The sequence below is a fragment of the Ctenopharyngodon idella genome, chromosome 11, assembly GCF_019924925.1.
Source record: "Ctenopharyngodon idella isolate HZGC_01 chromosome 11, HZGC01, whole genome shotgun sequence".
Lineage (NCBI taxonomy): Eukaryota > Metazoa > Chordata > Actinopteri > Cypriniformes > Xenocyprididae > Ctenopharyngodon > Ctenopharyngodon idella.
This window is the reverse complement of record NC_067230.1, coordinates 24283250-24303377: the sequence shown is the minus strand read 5'-3', so window position 1 is coordinate 24303377 and position 20128 is coordinate 24283250. Positions and strand designations below refer to the sequence as shown.

The 20128-nt window shown below is 37.5% G+C and overlaps 1 protein-coding gene across 4 annotated transcripts in view; it reads right to left on the bottom strand.

Moving 5' to 3' along the window:
* diaph3 (diaphanous-related formin 3) overlaps positions 1–20128 on the bottom strand; it is a 283916-nt gene that overhangs the window by 119061 nt on the left and 144727 nt on the right. For all 4 annotated transcript variants that reach the window (XM_051912519.1, XM_051912521.1, XM_051912520.1 and 1 more), the window contains 2 exons: positions 1121–1216; positions 63–157 (listed from right to left, as the gene is read on the bottom strand). In XM_051912519.1, coding sequence (XP_051768479.1) covers positions 63–157; positions 1121–1216 — 191 coding nt within the window. The remainder of the gene's footprint in view (positions 1–62; positions 158–1120; positions 1217–20128) is intronic.

Below are 20128 nucleotides of genomic sequence, written 5' to 3'. Positions count from 1 at the left end.
CTGTCCTCTCTGAACATGGGTATACTTTAAAGGTCATGAATGGTGATAAGAGGTGATGTTACCTGGATCATGGGCTCAGTCAGCTGATCCTCGTCCACCTCTAAAATCATTTTCCTGATCTCCTCGTAGGGCATACGGAACGACCCTAGGAAAATGGCTGAGGGAGAGGGAAAGAGAGTTTTCATCAAAAGCTCCCTGCAGTAATTCATCAACAGGCCACACACACTCTGTTTAAAATGTTTGTGTGTGTCTACTGCATGCTGATAATATCTGATAAAAAGAAAGAACGAGCTTGAAGTCCTCTGCATTTGAAATGCACTTCAACTAGACGAGATGAAGGCCAGACGAGAACTTCAGCAGTATCAAGATAACATTCATATATCAATGCAGTAGGGTTTTTACCTCTGCCTGCATCTGTCACAAATACTCACAAGTACTGAGCTAAAATCAGATTTCAGAAGAACGGCAATAAAGGAAAGGTGAGAAAATGAGTAAGTGAATGATAGAAGAGCTAAAATGGGTGAGGGACAGTGATCTGACTGCCAGGGTGCTCAGCTGGGACAGAAACATTTCATGTCTCTTTCAGACACTCGGACAAATGAATCAGTGTGAATACATGCAAATGAAAGACAGAAAGACAAAAGGAAGAAGGGGGAAGAGAAAAAAAAAAATGTCTAAAAAAATGAAAAACAGGTGCAAGGAGAAGTATGTGCAAAAGAGGAAGAGAGAGACACACAAGACGTTGTATACAACAGCACAAGACAGGTGTTATTGTGTACCCCAAGGTTCTGAGAGAAAAAGAGTAGGAAGGATACAAGGGAAAAAAAGGACACCTGAAAACATGTTTTGACTCCCACACCTTTCTTCATAGAAAGAGCAGGAGGGAAATAACTTTAATTATGTTTTTTTAGGGGGGGGGGGGGGGAGTAGCAGTTTGAAACATTACAATATTTTTTTATGGCTCATCTTCACTATTTTGTCATTGTTGGTTAATGTCAGATGGGTTGTGTGTGTGTCCTATTACTGCACTTTTGAGAAATAAGTTCAAGTTTGTTTACATTAGGTAATGTTTAATAAAAAAATAAAATAATGTGGAAAAAGATTACTGTAAAGTACTCACAGAGGTTCTGCGCTATCTTTGGATCCAGCACTTTTAGTTCTTTGACTCTCTTTTTGATGGATTTCTTCTCCTCCAGATCCTCCTCTTCTCGTCGAGCTGAAAATCATCATCATCACACTTTATTACCACACCCAACATGCATGCAGAAAACCACGTCAAAAACCCCAGTGTGAACAACACAGACTCACAGAACTGACACAGAGCTTGAAGCAGACTAATGGGCTACAGCAGTGGGAACACATTAGCCTGCACTTAATTTTTCATCATTACTGTCAATCACATGTGGGAAAGAAACTAGCATTTCATCTTAAACACAACTGAACAGAAAACACTGAATAATTAAAGAGCAAAGCCTCCAGAAAGATGCATTTAATGAGGACCTGTGGGGTTCTGTGATATGTTGACCTCTTGGGGTCAGATGATGAGCAGGATGGCACTGCGTAAACATGTTTGATTGTTGACAAGAGAAAAGGAGAGTGATGTCATTTGTGCCGAATGGAAAACGCAGCAGTTTCGAATGGCCATAATGCTCAACACATGCTGTGTAGGTAGGTAGCTTTGATTTAAACATGTACATGATGCCCAAAAACATTGTCTAGATATGTTTCTTCAATGTAAGAAGGTCTATAAGGGCTTTTGCACAGGAAAAAACATTTTCATAGTTCCTATAACTATTGGCAGAAGTGCGCTTTTTGGCGTGTTCGCACCACAGGAACCGGGAACGATTTTATTTATAAAAATCTCCCCTTTTGGGGAGACTAAATTAGCTCCTACTTCAGAGTAGGGTCTAATCCAGCACAACAGGAACTACCAGTGACATAAGTGTACGTTGATTTGCTGAACACATGCCATATGAAACACCAGTACCCACCATTTTTAAAAAGCTGTGTAAACACACAGTTTACATATACTTTCTCCACGAACTAACTCCACAAACACTGTAAACAGGGGTAGATGGACCGACGGCGAAGTCCAGGCACTTCACAGCCTTTTAGTCTACAGAGTTGTTGACGTCGTTGAATGCAGCGCTTAAATGACTTTGCTGTTGGCCGGCTTGTGGCATTTTAGAGTTCCTACTGGCGGCGCGAATGCAACTGGGAAATTGCTTCAATTGCTTCAATCTGAACATGTCTATGATGCCCCAAAACACTGTCTAGGTAGGTATCTTAGATTTCAACAAAAAGCTGTCTAGGCAGGTAGATTCAATTGAACATTACTACAATGTCCAAAATATTGTCTATGTAGTTCATTAGATTTTGAGGCACAGCCAATGAGTGTGTAATGGTCATGCTGAGTGAGTAAAGGAATTGGTCTTTGGCAAGACGGCTGTGAAGAATGAGATTAGAGCCACACAGCTGTGATGACTGTGGTAAATGAGGTCACACTCTCGCTGTCCTGTGCACACACACAGTTTCAACTGTACATATTTAGCTTACCATGCATGGAGATTTCAGAAAGGGAATAAAATAATTCTGATATAGTCTTTTACTTTCGTGTGGCTTTTAAAACCAATAAAACAAAAGAGGCGATGCAGAGGTCAGTGACTAACAGATTAAACAGCTACCTCTTCAGATATCAGAAGAGAGACGGAGGGGAAAAAAAGAGAGAAAAGAGACGAGGAGAGGAGCAGATGGAAAGCAGGGGGTTTCAATACAAGTTTAATTATTTAAGACACCAGATTAAGAGTAGTAAACGCAGGTCTCCGGAGAGAAGTGCATAATTGTCTTGTGCACTAATTAACACGGCTGTCTGGATACCGGCTCGAAAAACACAGGAGCAGGGTTAATCTACAGGAAAAGAGCCATATTCACACAAACAGCTAACCCAGATGCATATAGCTAAACCGGCATGAGTCTGCCTTATACACTCACCCACAGAGATGACTGTGATTTCAACAGAAAGTCAAAGTGACTACACAGCATACCACAGCACAGCACTTCTACAGGTTATACAGGCATTAACTATGGCCCAACCTAGTAAATTGCCTACATACAGTGCAATGCAAGGACAAAAGTGACACCTTTTGGTCAACTTAAGGCAACGTTACATGTTTTAGTAGAAAAGGCAATTCCAGAATGTTCAGAAAGTTTGGGGTCAGTAGGATTGTTTAATGTTTATGAAAGAATTCTCCTATATTCTCCTATTCATCCAATGGGTGGGGTCACCATGGGGGGGTGACTTGTGTTGTGAGGGAGGGGCCACATGCAGAAAAACCTCACTCCCCTACAGGCTCACACACACACACACTTACTGTACTTGGGTGGCTCTTCCGCAGGTTCACTCTCCTCAGACACTTTAGTGAGCAGAGAGTGAATGGAAAAGGTAGAAAACAGAACAAAAAAAATCAAATAGTAGAATCAGAGACAGCAGCCAACAGAAAAAGACAGTGAGAGCCAGAAAAACAACAGAAAATTAGACAGAAACAGAAAAATGAGCCTGAAGACCAAGAGGAAGTAGAGACATGATTTCTCATTATATTCCACAATTAATTGTTAATTATGCTAAAGCTCTGGAGCCGATAAATTTGATTTGGTGAAATGTGAAATGGCTAAAACTTGAGAATGTGAACACTAAAGAACTAATTGTAATCAGTTGGCAAGATGGAAGATCATTAAAGATTCATGTTCTTGATGTAATTGGAACAAATTGGTTGATTTATCCTGTATATCACATGAGGATCTCAAAGATCAACTCAAAACGCTGAAAGATGTAACACATGAAATGCATGACAACATGCTTTGTTTCGATCATTTGAGACCTGTGATGTGCAGATATAGGGCTCAGCGAAAATGAACTCAAAAACAGTCCGTGCACAGCTGGAATATCGATCCGAAAACTTGGCCCTCTCACCGCCCCTCCATCTAGCATCCCATCTATATCACCCCTCTTCTACAGAAAGAATAGAAAGCAAGTGTGTGTGGGATAAAGATATGCAGTATTGATCTGCTCATCATGACTAACAGCCGTGCCATCAAAACTACACCCATTCATTACACACACACACACACACACACACACACACAAGCACATGCACACTAAACACATATACAAGTCAGATGAAGCATGATTCATTGTGCCATCTCTCAGAGGCACACAAAACCAAAGTGTGTGTAACGGCCTTCACTGAGACTTTAACTGCTTGAGTATATGGCTAATAAATTTATGATACTGTGGCCTCTTTAAAGTGTCTGCGGATTGTGTTTGAATGGGAAAGGATGTTGTAAAGAATTTAAGGAGTGGTTCATCCAAAAATAATAGCTTTGTTGGAGGAAGTTAGCAAAAAGGCATCATTTACTGATAAATCTTGTCCTCCAAAACAGGTTTAAAATCTTATTAGAGCTAGCCCATACTGATGCCCATCAAAGTGCTATCTCATGTCTCTTAACTGAAATATAAAGCACCAAGTTTGAATATTGGGCAGTGCAAATGAGATTTCAGAGCTCAAAAGTCTTGCACTACAGTGTGTATGGACTACTTTTATGGTGCTCAGTGTATGCTTGTAGTCCACAGAATAAATAAAGTCAGGGGTTGGAACAAAATGAAGGTGAGTAAATGATGACAGAATATAGTGCGTCTGGGACAACGTATTTTTTGGTCAACCCAGAAGTTGGCATCACCTTGATTCTTTCTACAAAAAATAAAATAGGATTTTTCAATTGGCTTTTGAATTATTGCAGAAAATAAGCTGCGAGACCAACAAGTTATTGATTCTTATACGTTTTATTCATCACGTATGAACAAATTTCATAAATTCACAAATGAACAAATTTTATGAATTTTGAAGCCTAAACACAAATCACCATAAGTATAAAGCGAAAGGTAGGCTATAAACGGTCGCATGACTTCAATTTCATCACCATTAAGCTTACGACAACTCTATTTAATCTTTATTTAAAATCTACAAGTTGGAAAGTTTGAATTAGAATAGTTTGCAAGCGTGTTTAGTGCAATATTTGGTGCAATGGCGTTTAATGTCTCCAACGATCTCTTTAGTCCCATTTAGCCACTTTTTTTTGTTTGTTTGTTTTTTTGTTATTTTATGTCATAGAATAAAATGTGAAAATACTGTATATTGAGCTTGTGTTAACCAAAAAAAAACTTATTTCACGCACGTAACCAAAAACCCATTCAAAAAACTCATTGACTTTGGGACACAAAACCAGAAGTGCAAAAAAGCTAACACACTTCTGGGTTAAGACTCATTCCTGCAGCACTCTATTACAATTTTTGAACACCATCATGTGCCCATAAACCTATAGATTCAACTACACTAAACTAAACCATATATTGACTCACTTACAAGTGCAGCTGATTAATATTAATCAGACAAATTCATCTTGATGTAGACAAAGAACAGTGGTTTAAAGGTCTTTCAGACAGGTAATTTTTCACATGCTATGTACTACACTGTCACCATATTAAAAGGGCACATTAAAGGCCAAGCAAAAGTCACTAAAAGCTCTTTAAAAGAGCACTTGGTTTGCCTGGTGAGCAGAGTTGGAGCAAAAACGGCAATGTTGCAGAGCCCACAAGCCAATTCTGTGATTCCTGCCACACACTTGTAGTGAGAAGTCATTAACCCCATCAATTAACATTTAGATCGCTAATGAAAGGGCAACTGACATGAAATGGTCTAACATGGTGTCTCCAAATGTCACAATGACTATACATCTAATGAAGGATAGGCAGTGATGCAGATGAATAGGTCAATACCAAAGTATCTCACATACAACTATAGACTGTGAGCTAAACAGCATACTACACTATTTTTGGAGTATAGAGTCTGTATACTGTGCAAACTACAATGCTTCTGTACACACAGAATACCTGGATGAGCTACTAAACTTGACAAGATGTGCAGTGTACTACAAAAGTATACTGTGCTAGTCCATTATGCAATGTGTTAAACTTGACCTTCCATGTCAAGTGTGATGAAAGAAGTGGAATTCACAGTAGTTAACATTTTGACTAATATGATCATACTACTAAAACTTCTAAAGACTTAAAATAAATAAATAAATATACAAAATATAAAACATTTTTATATATATATATATATATATATATATATATAAAAATTTACTATTAAAAAAATAAATAAATAATGTAATTTAAAAATTATTTCTGAGATAAACCTGTGCTATCCCACGATGCAATGCAATACTTTACCTTTCATGTCCAACGTGATGACTTTGTGTATTTTCTTGTATTTTCTCTTATATATTTTTCTTCATTCATGCAGAGCATGGTGCTAGCAACAGCAAGGTCATGGGTTCTATTCCTAGGGAATGCATATACTGATAAAATGTATACCCATAATACAATGTAAGTCGCTTTGGACAAAAGTGCCTGCCAAATGCATGAATGTAAATGTAAAATGTAAAAATGTAATATACTAATATACAAATGATTTAATTCGATTAAATCATTTGTATATTAAATCATGATTTAGTTCCGACTGATGAAATATGCGCTATTTTGTACTTTTCCACAACACAGGCAGTTGTTCAGTATAAGCAGCTCTACGAGGGTTTGGTGCAGCTGGGTTGGGGAAATTGACCTCCTAGACAAACTTCCTTCCCTCTTTCCCCTCACCAAATCAGGAACAAAATAACCTTCTAAATAAATATAGCATAACAATCTGCTTTCTCACAAAAGAGAAGGAGAATGAGTATAATGATCTAGAAAAATGCAATTTTATCATCTTCCCCACCCCACAAATCTCCCTCCCTCCCTCTCTCGCTCTCTCTCTCTGTATGTCTCAGAGTTGTGTTAAAGAGAATGGGAGATAAAATAAACAGGGATTGAAAGAGAATGAAGGATGGGCTGTCAGGCCCATGAGACAGCCTGCAGTATTCTAGCTCATGTGATCAAGAGCTGCTTAACCATACCACAACATTACTGCAATGTTACCGCAGCGTCAATACTGTGATGCCGAGCTAAAGCGTTCATTTCACCAACATCAATCTTTGTCTTTTTCCACAGTCAGCATACGAACATAAGCATTAGTAATCAGACCAACAAACGTATACAGACACGCACAGAAAAAGAACAATAAAAGTTGGCATGGGTGCATGTGTGTTAAGCTAGTGTGCCAAGCTCTGATATGGCAGTTACTTTAGACGAAAGTATCTGCAAACAACAAAACAAGCATGCACTTTTAAATAACAAATGAGAAACTTTGGTAACAGTTGCTGGCTCCGTGAATCGCATGAATGCTCAGCACGGGTCTCTCTGGCATTTTCAAGAATCCTCACTAAAGCCCACATTAAAAAGAGATTAAACCATCTGTGGAAATGAAATGAGGAGACATGCAATGATTATCATGATAAAGTGCATATTTATGATTGGTGATTTGGTGCCGGAGCTGGCAGGCCCAATTGTGTGTGTTTCCAATAATGCTGCAGTATTTGTAGAGATTTGTACGGGTAATAAGACGGGGCCGCAGGGAGATAGTCATCAAAGGACCTGGCAACAGAAAAGGCCTGTAATGTTACAGAAAACCCAACACTAATTAAACACTCTCCTCCTCCTTTTATCCATCTCCATCTCGCTCAGTTTCTTTGTGCTGTATCTCATGGTCTATCCGCCCATCTCCAACTGTCATCCATGGGTTTCTGTTTCTCCTCACACTGTTCTGTCATCTCTCTTTTCATTTGCTTGCTCTGTCCACCCAGGCAGACTCTCTGTTCTTGTTTGGCAAGTTTAAAGTTTAGTTGAGAAACAGGCAGTTTGTCGTCTGAATGTGGAGAGACTTGAGATTCCAGACGGAAGGTAGACAGAAAGGACAAATAGTGAGAAAATCCATCAAATACTGAAAACTGTGAAAACTAAACGTCAATCTACAGAAAAACATTGAGTCAAACGAATTCAAAAATCATCACTTGCACATGCAATGCCAAATTCAGAAAGGTTTGTCTGTGTCAAATTTTCATGGTTTTTTAATCTTTTATCCCTCTTACTTATACAACAGCAAGTCCGAGGTATTACGGCAGAAGGTCATCCAATTATTGTTTGCTCTCAAACTATTTAATGCTATAATAAATACAATTAAATACGATATTAAGCAAAACTAAAGTAAAAAAAAAAAAAAAAAAAAATAAAAAATAAAATAAAATAAAAACATTTGTTTTTCTTTACCTTCTCAAGAATAAGTTGGAGATGGTTTTGGAGTAAAAGTTTCAGCTGTGGTAGGATCCATTAAAAGCATGTCTCACCTGCAAGAGCCCTGTGATCGCTCAAAGGACTAAAATTCTATCCCCAGCGTTAATGCACATTTTCTACATGCAAAAAACACACACAAAGAGAGCGAGGAAAAAAAACATTTCAACCTGTTTTTCCCCCTTTATTTCATTCTCTCCATCATGGTGCAAGATAAGTGGATGAGAGGGAAAACAGGTCTATTATCAATTCCTCATTGCAAAAAGGAAAAGGATGAAGCGTGGATGAAAAATCATCTTTGCAAAATAAAGTCGCGGCTGCAAATGTATTTTAAACGAGCCGCTACATTACGCTGCTGATGTAAGAGCCTCACACGGCAAATTGTAAATAAATTGTGCTGCTTTTATTACGAGACTGCAGCAAACAGAGAAAGAGAGAGAGGGGAACAGAAAAGGATATAAAGGAAAGAAAATAAGGAAAAGAGCAAAAAAAAAAAAAAAATTAGGAACGGTGATGCTGAGCTTCACATTCTAAGAGAGAGAAAGGCTGAGCACAGGAGAAAGAGCTTCATTATGGTGTATGTGATCAGAAGTAGATCATTCACTGCCTAATCTCACTGTTTGCCTCCACACACACAAAAGAACACACATGCTCATCATTTATCACTCAACATCAACATCAATCTAAGCTCCATTACCCATGATCCTCTCTGACTAATCAACAGCTGGGTAAGACTCCTGCTAACCTCTTTGACCTCTACTCTATCATTTGCTTTGTGCGCACAAACGCTCACACAAAGGGGAACATAAACACGTCACGCGTCTGACGAAACAGTCCCCACCTGTGCAATAAAAAGTCATGTAATTAATTATCAACAAATTAGATCATACACAAATTCACACTAAATTACAACAAACTTACAAAAAAATAAACCTAAAGATAAATTACAATATTTGTCAAATGATCTTGTGATCTCCCCTTTACCTGACCTCAAACGCTTTCAGCTGGAATGATCATTCATTGATCTCATCACTAGTTCATTTCTCTGATTACTAAAGCAAATAGTCTTCATTTAAACCTCACTCAGTCTCTGATGTGACTGTCAATTAAGAGGATTTGATGGAAACTCGTGATTAAAAGCCCAATAGAACCAACAAAAAAAAAAAAAATGAAGAAACAATAGAACCGCAGTGAATTATTGCTTGACTGAAAAGTACCATTATCCAGAAGTGAGGAATGAGCTTGAACATTTAATGTGACAAAAATGAGGTTAAAAGTTTAAAGAAATAAACAGGAAAAGAAAGACATATACACTACAATTGAAAAGTTTAGGGAAGCTATGATTTTTTTTTTTTTTTTTTTTAATGTTTGGGATCCTAAGCTGCTTTTATTTGAACAAAAATAAAGTAAAACTGTGAGATATTATTATCATCATAACATAAAATAACTGTATTCTAATTTAAAATATGATAAAATAGGCATAGCTGAAAGGGTGGCTCCTCTAGGATCGGTACTGTATGTGTGTGGGTTTATTCTGTCTATGAGTGGAGTGGACAGTGAGAATGGAGCATCCTGCTGCTATCACCCTGGGATCCGACACAAAAAAGCCAAAGTAGATTAAAGGCTTTAGAGGTAATTCTGCCTGCTAATTTCCACACACACAGTGAATGCATGTGAGAGTGTTGATAAAGCAAGTCCATTTTAAGTTTCATATATAACAACAAATAAAAGTGAGTGAGTATGGCTTAAGAAAATGGGCTGAATCACTGTGATATCGCTCTCTTACAAGCACGCACACTGCTGAGATCATACTAAAGGACATATTCTTTCTGCAATACCCTATTATAACGTGAAAAGCTCACACACTTGTAAACGTCACCCTGTTTAATGAGCTGTTTTGTCAGATTTAAGTCCTTTTCTTCTTGTGGCATCTCTCTGTACAAATAGCTGTTTCCTAATTGTTATTTCTGGCTACAAGGCAGCATTGTCTCAAAGAAACAAAGCTAATTATAGTGTCACATCTAATGTGAGAGTGAGGCGAAGTACACTTCTAAAAACGCCTGCCTTTCAAACTTACGTATTGTCTCTCTGTCTCTGTCTCTCTGGTCATATATTTAGGATTCTTTCCTGTCTCTTTCAACTGGATTCTGGCCTGTTATTATGCTACCTGAGAGCAGCTCTCCTAATTGGTCACTGCTGATTGCATAACAGCTGATGGACTAAGGCCAGAGGTAGTCATTTGCCTGCACTTTTCCTGGTGACCAAGGTGTATAGGATGCTTCTAAGAGACACAGAAACACTGAGAGGTCTTTAGCTGTGATCACTCTTGAAAGCTGCAGCGAGATGGTTCTCGAGGGCTGGAGAGTTGAAAAATATAGACTGAGAGAATGAGAGAGCAGACATACTCAGAAAAACTAACTTATTGGACAAACCAGTGCTGTCTGCAGTATTCTGGATTCAATTTTAACATTGCTTTAAAAGGACAAAAAAACGGTAACATTATCAGCTAATTTCAAGTCAAATGTAACAACTTGAATTAGTCATCACTGGTCTCATGTGAAATTATTATTTTAATATTATTATATTAAGCAATGATATACTTAACTGTAAAAATAAAATGTAAAGAATGATTATATACAGTACTGGTGAAAAATTTGGAAATATTACTATTTTTGATGTTTTTGAAAGAAGTCTCTTATGCTCATCAAGCCTGCATTTATTTGATCAAAAAACGTAATATTGTGAAATATTATTACAATTTAAAATAATGGGTTTTATATTTTTATATACTTTAAAAATGTCATTTATTTCTGTGATGCAAAGCTGAATTTTAATCAGCCATTACTCCAATCTTAAGTGTCTTAATATATATATATATATATTATATATATATGGGATGCACCTATACCATTTTTTTAAGGACCAAGTACGATAACCGATACTTTTTTTTTCTAGTTCTCACCGATACCGATGCATTTATTAATTTCTCTCTCTCTCGCTCTCTCTTTTTTTTCTTTTTTTTTTTTTTTGGGTGATGTTGCAGTTTTCCAAGCACAACACAGTGAGACTAATGAATGTAGGACAGCTTCTTTATTATTACTCTAATGAAAAAAGTAATAATTTTTATGTGCTTGTCACAAACTTAAAGAACAAATTTCACAGTGTCCAATAACCTTCAAAGGGCATAATTAACCAAAATATATAATTGCTGTTATATAAAAAGAAATTTACAAACAAATTACAAATACTATAGAGATAAAAATTAAATAAACTTGTTTTTCAGATACAGTAGGTTTATTTACCATGTATACATTTATTTAACATATTTTGTTGTTTTATTAACATTAATGACAAATATAGGCTACGGTCCCTTTAAGACTGAATCCATGGATACTGACACATATCCTGTTTTCATCCCAATGTTTACGTCCACTTAAGCCATAACAGACTGTATTTACGCGAGATTCTCCACACGATGGACATTTTGACAACTATGTGTGCATTTGACCATTCAGGCGTGAGGAGAACTGATCGTGCGCTGTCTGAGAGAACTGGGGTCACACGCAAGAAAGAGAGACTTTTTTTTTTATTCACTAAAATAAAATAAAATAAAATAAAATAAAAAGTAGATTCAACCTGTAGATTCATACCATATATTGGTTTGGGAAATGCTGAAATAAAAATAAATATTTAAAATTTAAGTTGTTTTTTGATTGCGGTTGATTAAAATGATCACCAAGCAAACGGCCAACATCAGGTCAAAGCCTCAGATGTCCAGCTGTGTCTGCATGAGTGACTTTGAAACAAACCATTCTTCAAAGGCAGAGATAAAATGCTTGAAGGGTTGTAGTCCAATCACTCAGGAGAGAGTTATGACAGCAGCGCTCACTCCAGGGGTTCTTAAGGACTTCATTACCCATTAGTCATCAGTGTGACGGCCCCTGAAGCAGCGGTGGTCTTGTGGAACGTTCTGGCACATGTTGACAGAGTGCTGAGAGAGTGTGTGGAAGTGTTTTAATCCCTGGCCACTCTGGGCCGTCACTGCATCGACCGGGGCGTTAGCGTCTGACAGGCTGATTAATAAGGAAGCAATGTGAGGGACCACACTGTCTTACAACTACTCTGAGTTTCACACCCTGCTGTGATAAAACACGAAATAACAAATACTTCAAACCGCATTATTAAGCTGAGGATTGGAGGGGCAGTGCTGCCTGGGCACACAACTTTTCAATCGTTCAAGGAACAGAAACACAAATTTGATCAGTCTTGTGGAAGTGAACACAACAGAGATGCAACAAAATCCACCAGAATGTTCAAAAGATACTGAGAAAAAGCCATTTCAATCTTTGGCCTGGTGTACACATTAACATTGACTGTAATTACATTATTATTTACACCTAGTAGTAACATACACCGCAAATGTTTCTCCAGTGACCGCATGTGAACGGATTTTGGGGGTAGTCTCTAATTTCACAACTTGACTATCACATTCTATGCCAGTTCATAAAGAGCAAAAAACAAAAAAAAACAAATTAAAAATCCTATATCAAAAAAGTACAGTACATTTCCAACACTCCTAGCCCCCACAGAAAAACCTGATTACGAGGACTGTTGAGGAGTACATTAGTGATAGAAGATCTAAGAAACCCTTTGGTTCATAGTTCACCTCTAGAATGTACCTACAGACTTTTAACTGTTAGGTTAAAAGCCTAAACCAATTTGCACCTACCCCTTATAAAACCATTCAATTTTACTTCTATCAACTCATAGCAAACATAGTTATGATACAAACAGACATTCTTCTGTAATTTGCTAGTCTTCTAATCCTTTTTAAAATCTTATATTGGTGGCATTTAACAATAGCACATACTGAATCTGAGCTTATATTTAGACATCTCAAATGCTTACGTTCGCTGTGTACTTGTAGCTCCTACAGTGATTTTTAATGAGACCGGACATGAAAAAACAGTAAAACAAAAGTGATGAGTCATCATGGTGTCAACCATTGTTTGTTCAGCGAAAAGGTGGAAAGATGAAATTATGGTTTGCAAACAAATGTTTGGTGACAGAAGGTAAAACTGGATGTGATAATAGTTTAAAAAGAACCTTAAGTACTGTATATATTTTTTTTTTAACTATAAGCCACATGTATTGTTTTAAAATACCTTAAAATTGGTAACAAAAATTATCAGATGGCATAAATTATACAACGCTAGAATATTTTAATAATATAATATAAAAATATATCCAGAACCAGTTTGCTGCTCATTAACTGCATGTTTTGGTGCGCTATTGCTTGATGTGCATTAACTTATGGGATTATTAGAAATATTATATTATGCTATATTATATTATATTATATATTTTACTTTATTTTATTATATATGATGAATGTGTTTGTTGTAATATATTCATACACTGCAAGAACAGCACATATACATAGTGATTGGCAGACCCTCGTACTTGATTTCATGGCGATCTGGAAAACAGTGAAAATGCATTTTGTTATACATGTGGGATATCATGGCGGTTAGCCGCCTGATTACTCTCGCTGAAATGAAAGCACTTGCTTGATTTCACGGGTATAGGCCAACACCAGTGGCTGAATTCTCTTGCACTAGCATAGAGGAAGAGAGACACAAAAAAACAAATCATGGAATGAGTGAAACTGCTCCAAGCATGGCTCATTTCATTATAACCTGTGGCTGCTGTATATAAACAGCAAGTCTATGAATACAATGTGGACTAAACATGATTTCAGTTGCTGAGAATCAAAATTATGCCTCCATTCCCTTTCTCTCTTTAAAGGACACCGGTGTCGACTGGATGAGAGATCACGTCCTAGTTGCCTGACCTGAATAACACATATATACACAATTAGCAGTGCTTGAAAAGAGCCAAGGCAGATGAGGCAGAGAGAAAGAGTGGCGTGAACGAGACTGAGTGGATGCCTCTAATAATGGGCTGTGCGTTTCTCCTCCATTAAGCTTGCGCTGGTCAATCGGAGGGCGTGGGGGACGGCAGCGCAGCCTCCACTGAAGTGCTCATCAGTCTTCGGTGATCTAATTAACATTATAAGATACGCCATCCCACGGCTGTACCGAAGGTAAACGCAACAACCAGGCAGAACGAAACCCTCTAATCATGCCGCTGCTCAAATTTTTGCTATCAGATCCCTGATAAACTCATCCAACAAGGTATGATGGGGCAATTACAGTCACAACACTTGGCTGAATTAACAAATAATAGAGAAGCAGACATTGATTAGATTAAAATTACCATCTGCTAACAATGAGACAGCACTGATCGGTGGTAAATTGGAACAAAGGCACGGCGCTCATGTCGGATATATAAATCCATCTATCTATAATCATAGCACATGTACAAACGCCGCACTCTGTGATGTGTGCAGGTGTGTATGGCAAACAAGGGAGGTGAGCCGCTCTCGACAATCAAGGGTGGTGATCACATCGATGAGCACAAGCAGCCACGCCGAACCCAAAGCACTCAGGGAGTGAGAACACAGGAGCTGGGTTGTGTGAAATTACACTTTTCAATCTATTCAGTCTTTCTTTCCTATCATACACAATCAAGCAGCACACCAAAAAAAAAAAAAAAAAAAAAAAGAGAGAGAGGGAGGGAGGGAGAGATACAAAAAGAGGTTGTCTTCAGTTCTTCTGCTGGCTTCTGCTGCTGTGGTTAGTTTGGGGGCGTAAATGGTTTGACTCAGGAGGTTTTAAAGCTCTGTAATGACAATCTACAGCAGAGAAAAGCATTTAGTGGGATTTAAATACGTTCTCCACGGGCTGAGCTGTGGCAGAGGTGAAGATTTTTACAGAAAAATTTTCATTTTAACTAAAAGGCGAAGCAAAAAAAAAAAAAAAAAAAAAAAATGTTCTCAGGCGTCCTTGATCAAAATATGAATGTAATGAGATGCACAGACAGCCAAGGGTGAATTTCAGAGGTGAAATACTTAAATAACCGTTCATTTCTATAGACTCCATGTTGAGCTTTATTCCAAAAATCAGTGAGCGAGAATGGCCTGCCAGTCTATTCTTCACCCCATACTCAAAATCAACAATCAATGCAGAGATCAAAGGTGAATCAATGTCTGGAAAATCTGGGTAACCTATGACAACCTTGTCTGTCTTGTCTTGAAGAAGCAGAGATAAGAAACAGCATTTTAGTATTCCCTTCATTCTTTAAAAAAAATGCAAAAACTTCCTATTCTTTTTTTCCTCAGAGATGCTTTGAGGTTGACCTTGAGTCGGTGAGTTGTATGCGCACGGAGTGCAAATGGTGCGGTCGTCGGGGGGCAGAGGTGCGAAAGAGGCAGGGAGTTCGGTGTGAGGCCTCTCTGATGCTGCATTAGGGATGCAGTTCCACATCCCGCAAAGCCAAAGGGAAATAAAAGGCAGGGAGGCTATTCAACAGCAACCAATTTAGAGGCCTCTAGGAGAGCAGGAGAAGGGGAACGTGTCTTAAAACCCCTGCCCTCTCAGAAATCCATCTTGGTGCGGCCATCTAATAAACAATTCCATTACCTGGCTTCCCCAGGTGAAATTAAATGTCATGGTTAAGTGTGACATGGAGAGGCGGGAAATCGGCACAACTCCTCAGATATTTCATAGCAGTCATTATCTGTGAGGGTCCATGCTGGAGCCCGGAGGCACAGGTGAGGGGGTTTCTCTTTTTCTGATTGATAACAAGGTCTCCACCAGCATTTCACAACTACAAGCGACCGTGAACTCTCACGGTTGAGTCCTGAATATTGTGATCATGCTGATCTACTGTTAAAGGGTTTTCAAGCTGATAGTGGTAAAAATTGCTGGAGGTCACTAAGTCTCTGCTGTGGGTTGCTAGTAGGCACTCCTCTTCAACGGCAGTATCCAACAGCATCAGGCCACGGATCACTAACAAAAACAATGCTTTGAAATAGAATAGCATTAGTGAAGATAGTTTGGTTTACATCCAATTCTCCCATCAATAATCATTTCTGGATTCACCTTCTTCACTGTGTGCACCCATTCAAATATAGTTATGCTTTGATTTGGCAACTTCAGAAATATTGTGTTCATGTCACCTCAGGGGCTGGATTCATAGAAAATAAGAAGAAAACTGTGATTATAAAGTTTTAAGTTATGAAGAAAGTGTATATATATATATATATATCTATATATATATATATATATATATATATATATATATATATATATATCTATATATATATATATATATATATATATATATATATAAAATATATATATTAATGCTAGTAAAAAAGTGCTAGTTCACCAAAAATGGAATTTCTGGCATCATTCACGCTGTTCCAAACCCATATGACTTTTGGATAATGGAAAAAAAAAAAATTGTGGACCCCACAAACTTTCATTGTAGGGTGAGTAAATGTACTTTAAAAATAGGTTAACTGACGAATCAATTAATTGTTTAGATTAAGATTACCAGTTACCAGTGTTGTATAAGTATTACATTTGTTGGCAACCATATTAGTAAGCTAAAATACAATCAGACCATGTCAACGGCAGTAAATTAGTTCTAAAAAACATTAATATGGTTACAAAAATATTTTTTTCCAAGAACTGTACTTGATACATTCTTAAAATGTATTGAAATAACTTTCTACATTTTTTTAATGACATTTTCATGAATCCAGCCCCACACCGGCAACTCTCATTGAAAATGAAAACTTCTGGTCACTTTGCCACTGTGAATATCTGTCAGCATGAATGTTCCTTTCAAACTGTGGAGTTTTAGCAGGCATGTTCCCGTCATTGTATATCTGTTGAACCGAGTTGCACAGAAACCATACGCTTTGGAATCAGTGAGCTGAATGAGTAGTAACTCACCAGATGAATTATGACTGACAGCCTCTTTCAAGAGCTGCAGAAATGTGTGCTGAATCAAAATCATCCAGACACTTACACATCCATATTTTCACAGCCTCAATATTTTCACCAAAATGCTTTCATGTACCTGCTTGAAATGTTAAGACATCAAACTGCCACAGACAGATGTTGTAAAAACCACACTGATGTATCACCTATAGTGGACTGAAAGCTTAAAGAGAGTAATCACCTTTACAAGCTTTGAGTTGATTTTCATAGGGCTCCCTTTTCAGGCGACCCACTCGATCAAGCTGAAAGCTTGTTGTTTGAGCCAGGTTCAGTTGAGTTACGTGACAGCTTGATACTGTAAGTCCAGGCTACGTTTGTGGAGCTCTGCAGTGCAGAAGTTGCAGTGACAGTTGATGGTCCTCTGAGGCTCAGCCCTCTGGCAAAAGCAGAAACTATCACCATGCAGTTCTCCCCTCTGCCATCTCCTCCTCTTATTCACACAAAAGGATGCCTTTGAGCATTCTGTTTTTATTTACTAAAAAAAAACTATATGTAACAGGCTCCCTAGAGACAGCAAGAGATCACAGCATTTTCCAAAAAATTCTGATGTGTGACTCTATAGTCTGCAGGCTTCATGAGTGTTCAATTTGTTTCTCCATTTACGCCACCCCGTCCTGTTTCAAAAGCATCAACACTTAACCTCAACAAGCTACACTTATCCTTTAAAATCAATCTCCCTTCTTTCTCAGATGGGACAAAATTGGTGTCACAGTGGAGAGGTGTGATTAAGCACTGAACTTTGTGATGCCTGCTCTCCCTTGAAATAAACTCAAAAACAAGCTTTGCATTCCTGAAAAATACCAGTGCTAGCAAAATAGCAAAAGAACAGTATTTAAGTATATTTCTGTCTGACGAGAAGCAACACAACATGACAGTATAAAATCTGAATTCCCTCACAAAAGCAAAAACAATATGGGCTTTCACTAAATAAGTATTGGTTGTTATAAGCCATCTTGCTATATATCTGTATTTGTCTGATTTTTAATCAAAAACACGGTGTGACACCTGCTCCACGAAGTAGAACAAACTGCACACTCATGTAAGTGAGTGATGTTTCTCTGTTAGTGGTCCTGCCCTTCTCTACAGCAGCACTCTGATCAGGCCGTCTGTGTTTGGTCCATGCCAGCTTTAACATTTGTCTGTCTTCATCCAACTGTGCCTGCAATTTGGCCTCGTGCTGGGCTCTCTAAAAATGGCTTTTAATAACCGTCTGAATGGCACAAATATAAACAGATGCTGTTGTCTTCTCATGGCCACCCTGCCACTCAGTTCCAGTCTGAAAGGGCGCGTGAAGCTAATTATCAAAAAACTAAAAGCAGCAATGCATTTCTTTGATTTAGGTTTAATAAAGGAGAACAAGACAACATCCTCTCATGCTCTCTGTATATTAACTCAATATATATTAGAAAAGTATTATAATACATAAACAGTATATTAAATAATAATATATAATATTAAATACAATGCCAAAATAAATATTTAAAAAATACTAAATGTTCTTAAAGCAAATTCTTTTCTTTTTTTTTCTTCTTTTTTTTCCTTTCCCCAATTACGACCATGGGAATAGCCATTATCTAATGTGTGGCGGAAACTATAATGATAACATTGTATATTGCCCATCCCTAAAACTTAAGCAGACAAGCAGACTTAATTGAATATATATAATGTGTAAGACACAAAACATGTGATGGAGTGTGTTGAGCAATCACTACAAAAGCAGAAAGATCCTTACTTCAAAGGCAGAATGCTATTGACCAACCTCAGTGTGAGCAGCCTTGTTTCAAGGTCTTCATGCCAGTTCATGTAATGTTAAAAACACAATCTTTCAGTGAAATAACTGGCCTTGTCTACCTTGATCCAGAGTAATACTGTGTTTTCAATCTGACCTTGTACAAGAGGCCTTCAGCGGTATTGAAGCGCACACAATACTGGAACCCTCAAAAATGGAAATTAATTTTGCAGTTCAAATACTCTGCATTAGCATGCTTGATCCGTTTTCTGTCCAAATCTCTATGGTGAAACCCTTTGATCTGCAAAAACAGCTCTTCTTAACACCGTTTAAAAATGTAAAAATATCCATCTATCAGACGTCTCAAAGTTTTGTATTGATTTTACAGAGTGGGAAAACTTATTCTGATTCATATTCTGATCACTTATTCTGATTTAGACCCAGTTTCTGCAAACCAGAACAATCCTTTAAACCAATAAACTGTTCTCAGATCAGCACTGAATAGCAAACCCTTATACTGCCTTTAATAAAGGCATTTGATACAATGACAAAAAATGTGAAGTGAGAAGTTTAATCAAAGAAATGAGGGATTAAAACGATGTGAATGAAAAGGTGCTAGTAAATATAAAGTAATAAAACCAAAGGAATCATAATTAGAGATATTTTCTGGTCGGAGAGGTGTGAATATGTGCAAGGGGAAACAGAACATTAATGGGGCAGTTTGCAGTACAAGACAATAAAGACAATAGACTGAATGGATGCTTAGAGGACGTGAATAAACATCGGTTAGTGTTTTAGAGTCTCCTCTAAATAAAACCATCGTATAAAAATATTTCATAAAATCTAGAATTTGAGATATGGTCCTTACATTTGAAAAAGAACATAATAAAAGACATGTGGCATTAACTGCACTGTATTTCTAATACATTTCTAAAACACTTTTACAATACATTTAAGCATTTATAACTATTTTTCTTTATGATAGTAATTCTGACTGGAGGACAACGTATTGCCAAGAGTCTTCTTTCAAATGAGACCACAGTTATGTTTGACTTCATGAACTGTTTTAGATTGGATATGCAATTTCTTTTGTTTTATTGTTTTTTTTTTTTTTCCTTTGTTTTTTCGAAAGGGTGGGTGCAGGTTAACAGGTTAAATCATGGCAGAATGATCGTATGTACAAGATGAGCTAAAATGAGTACT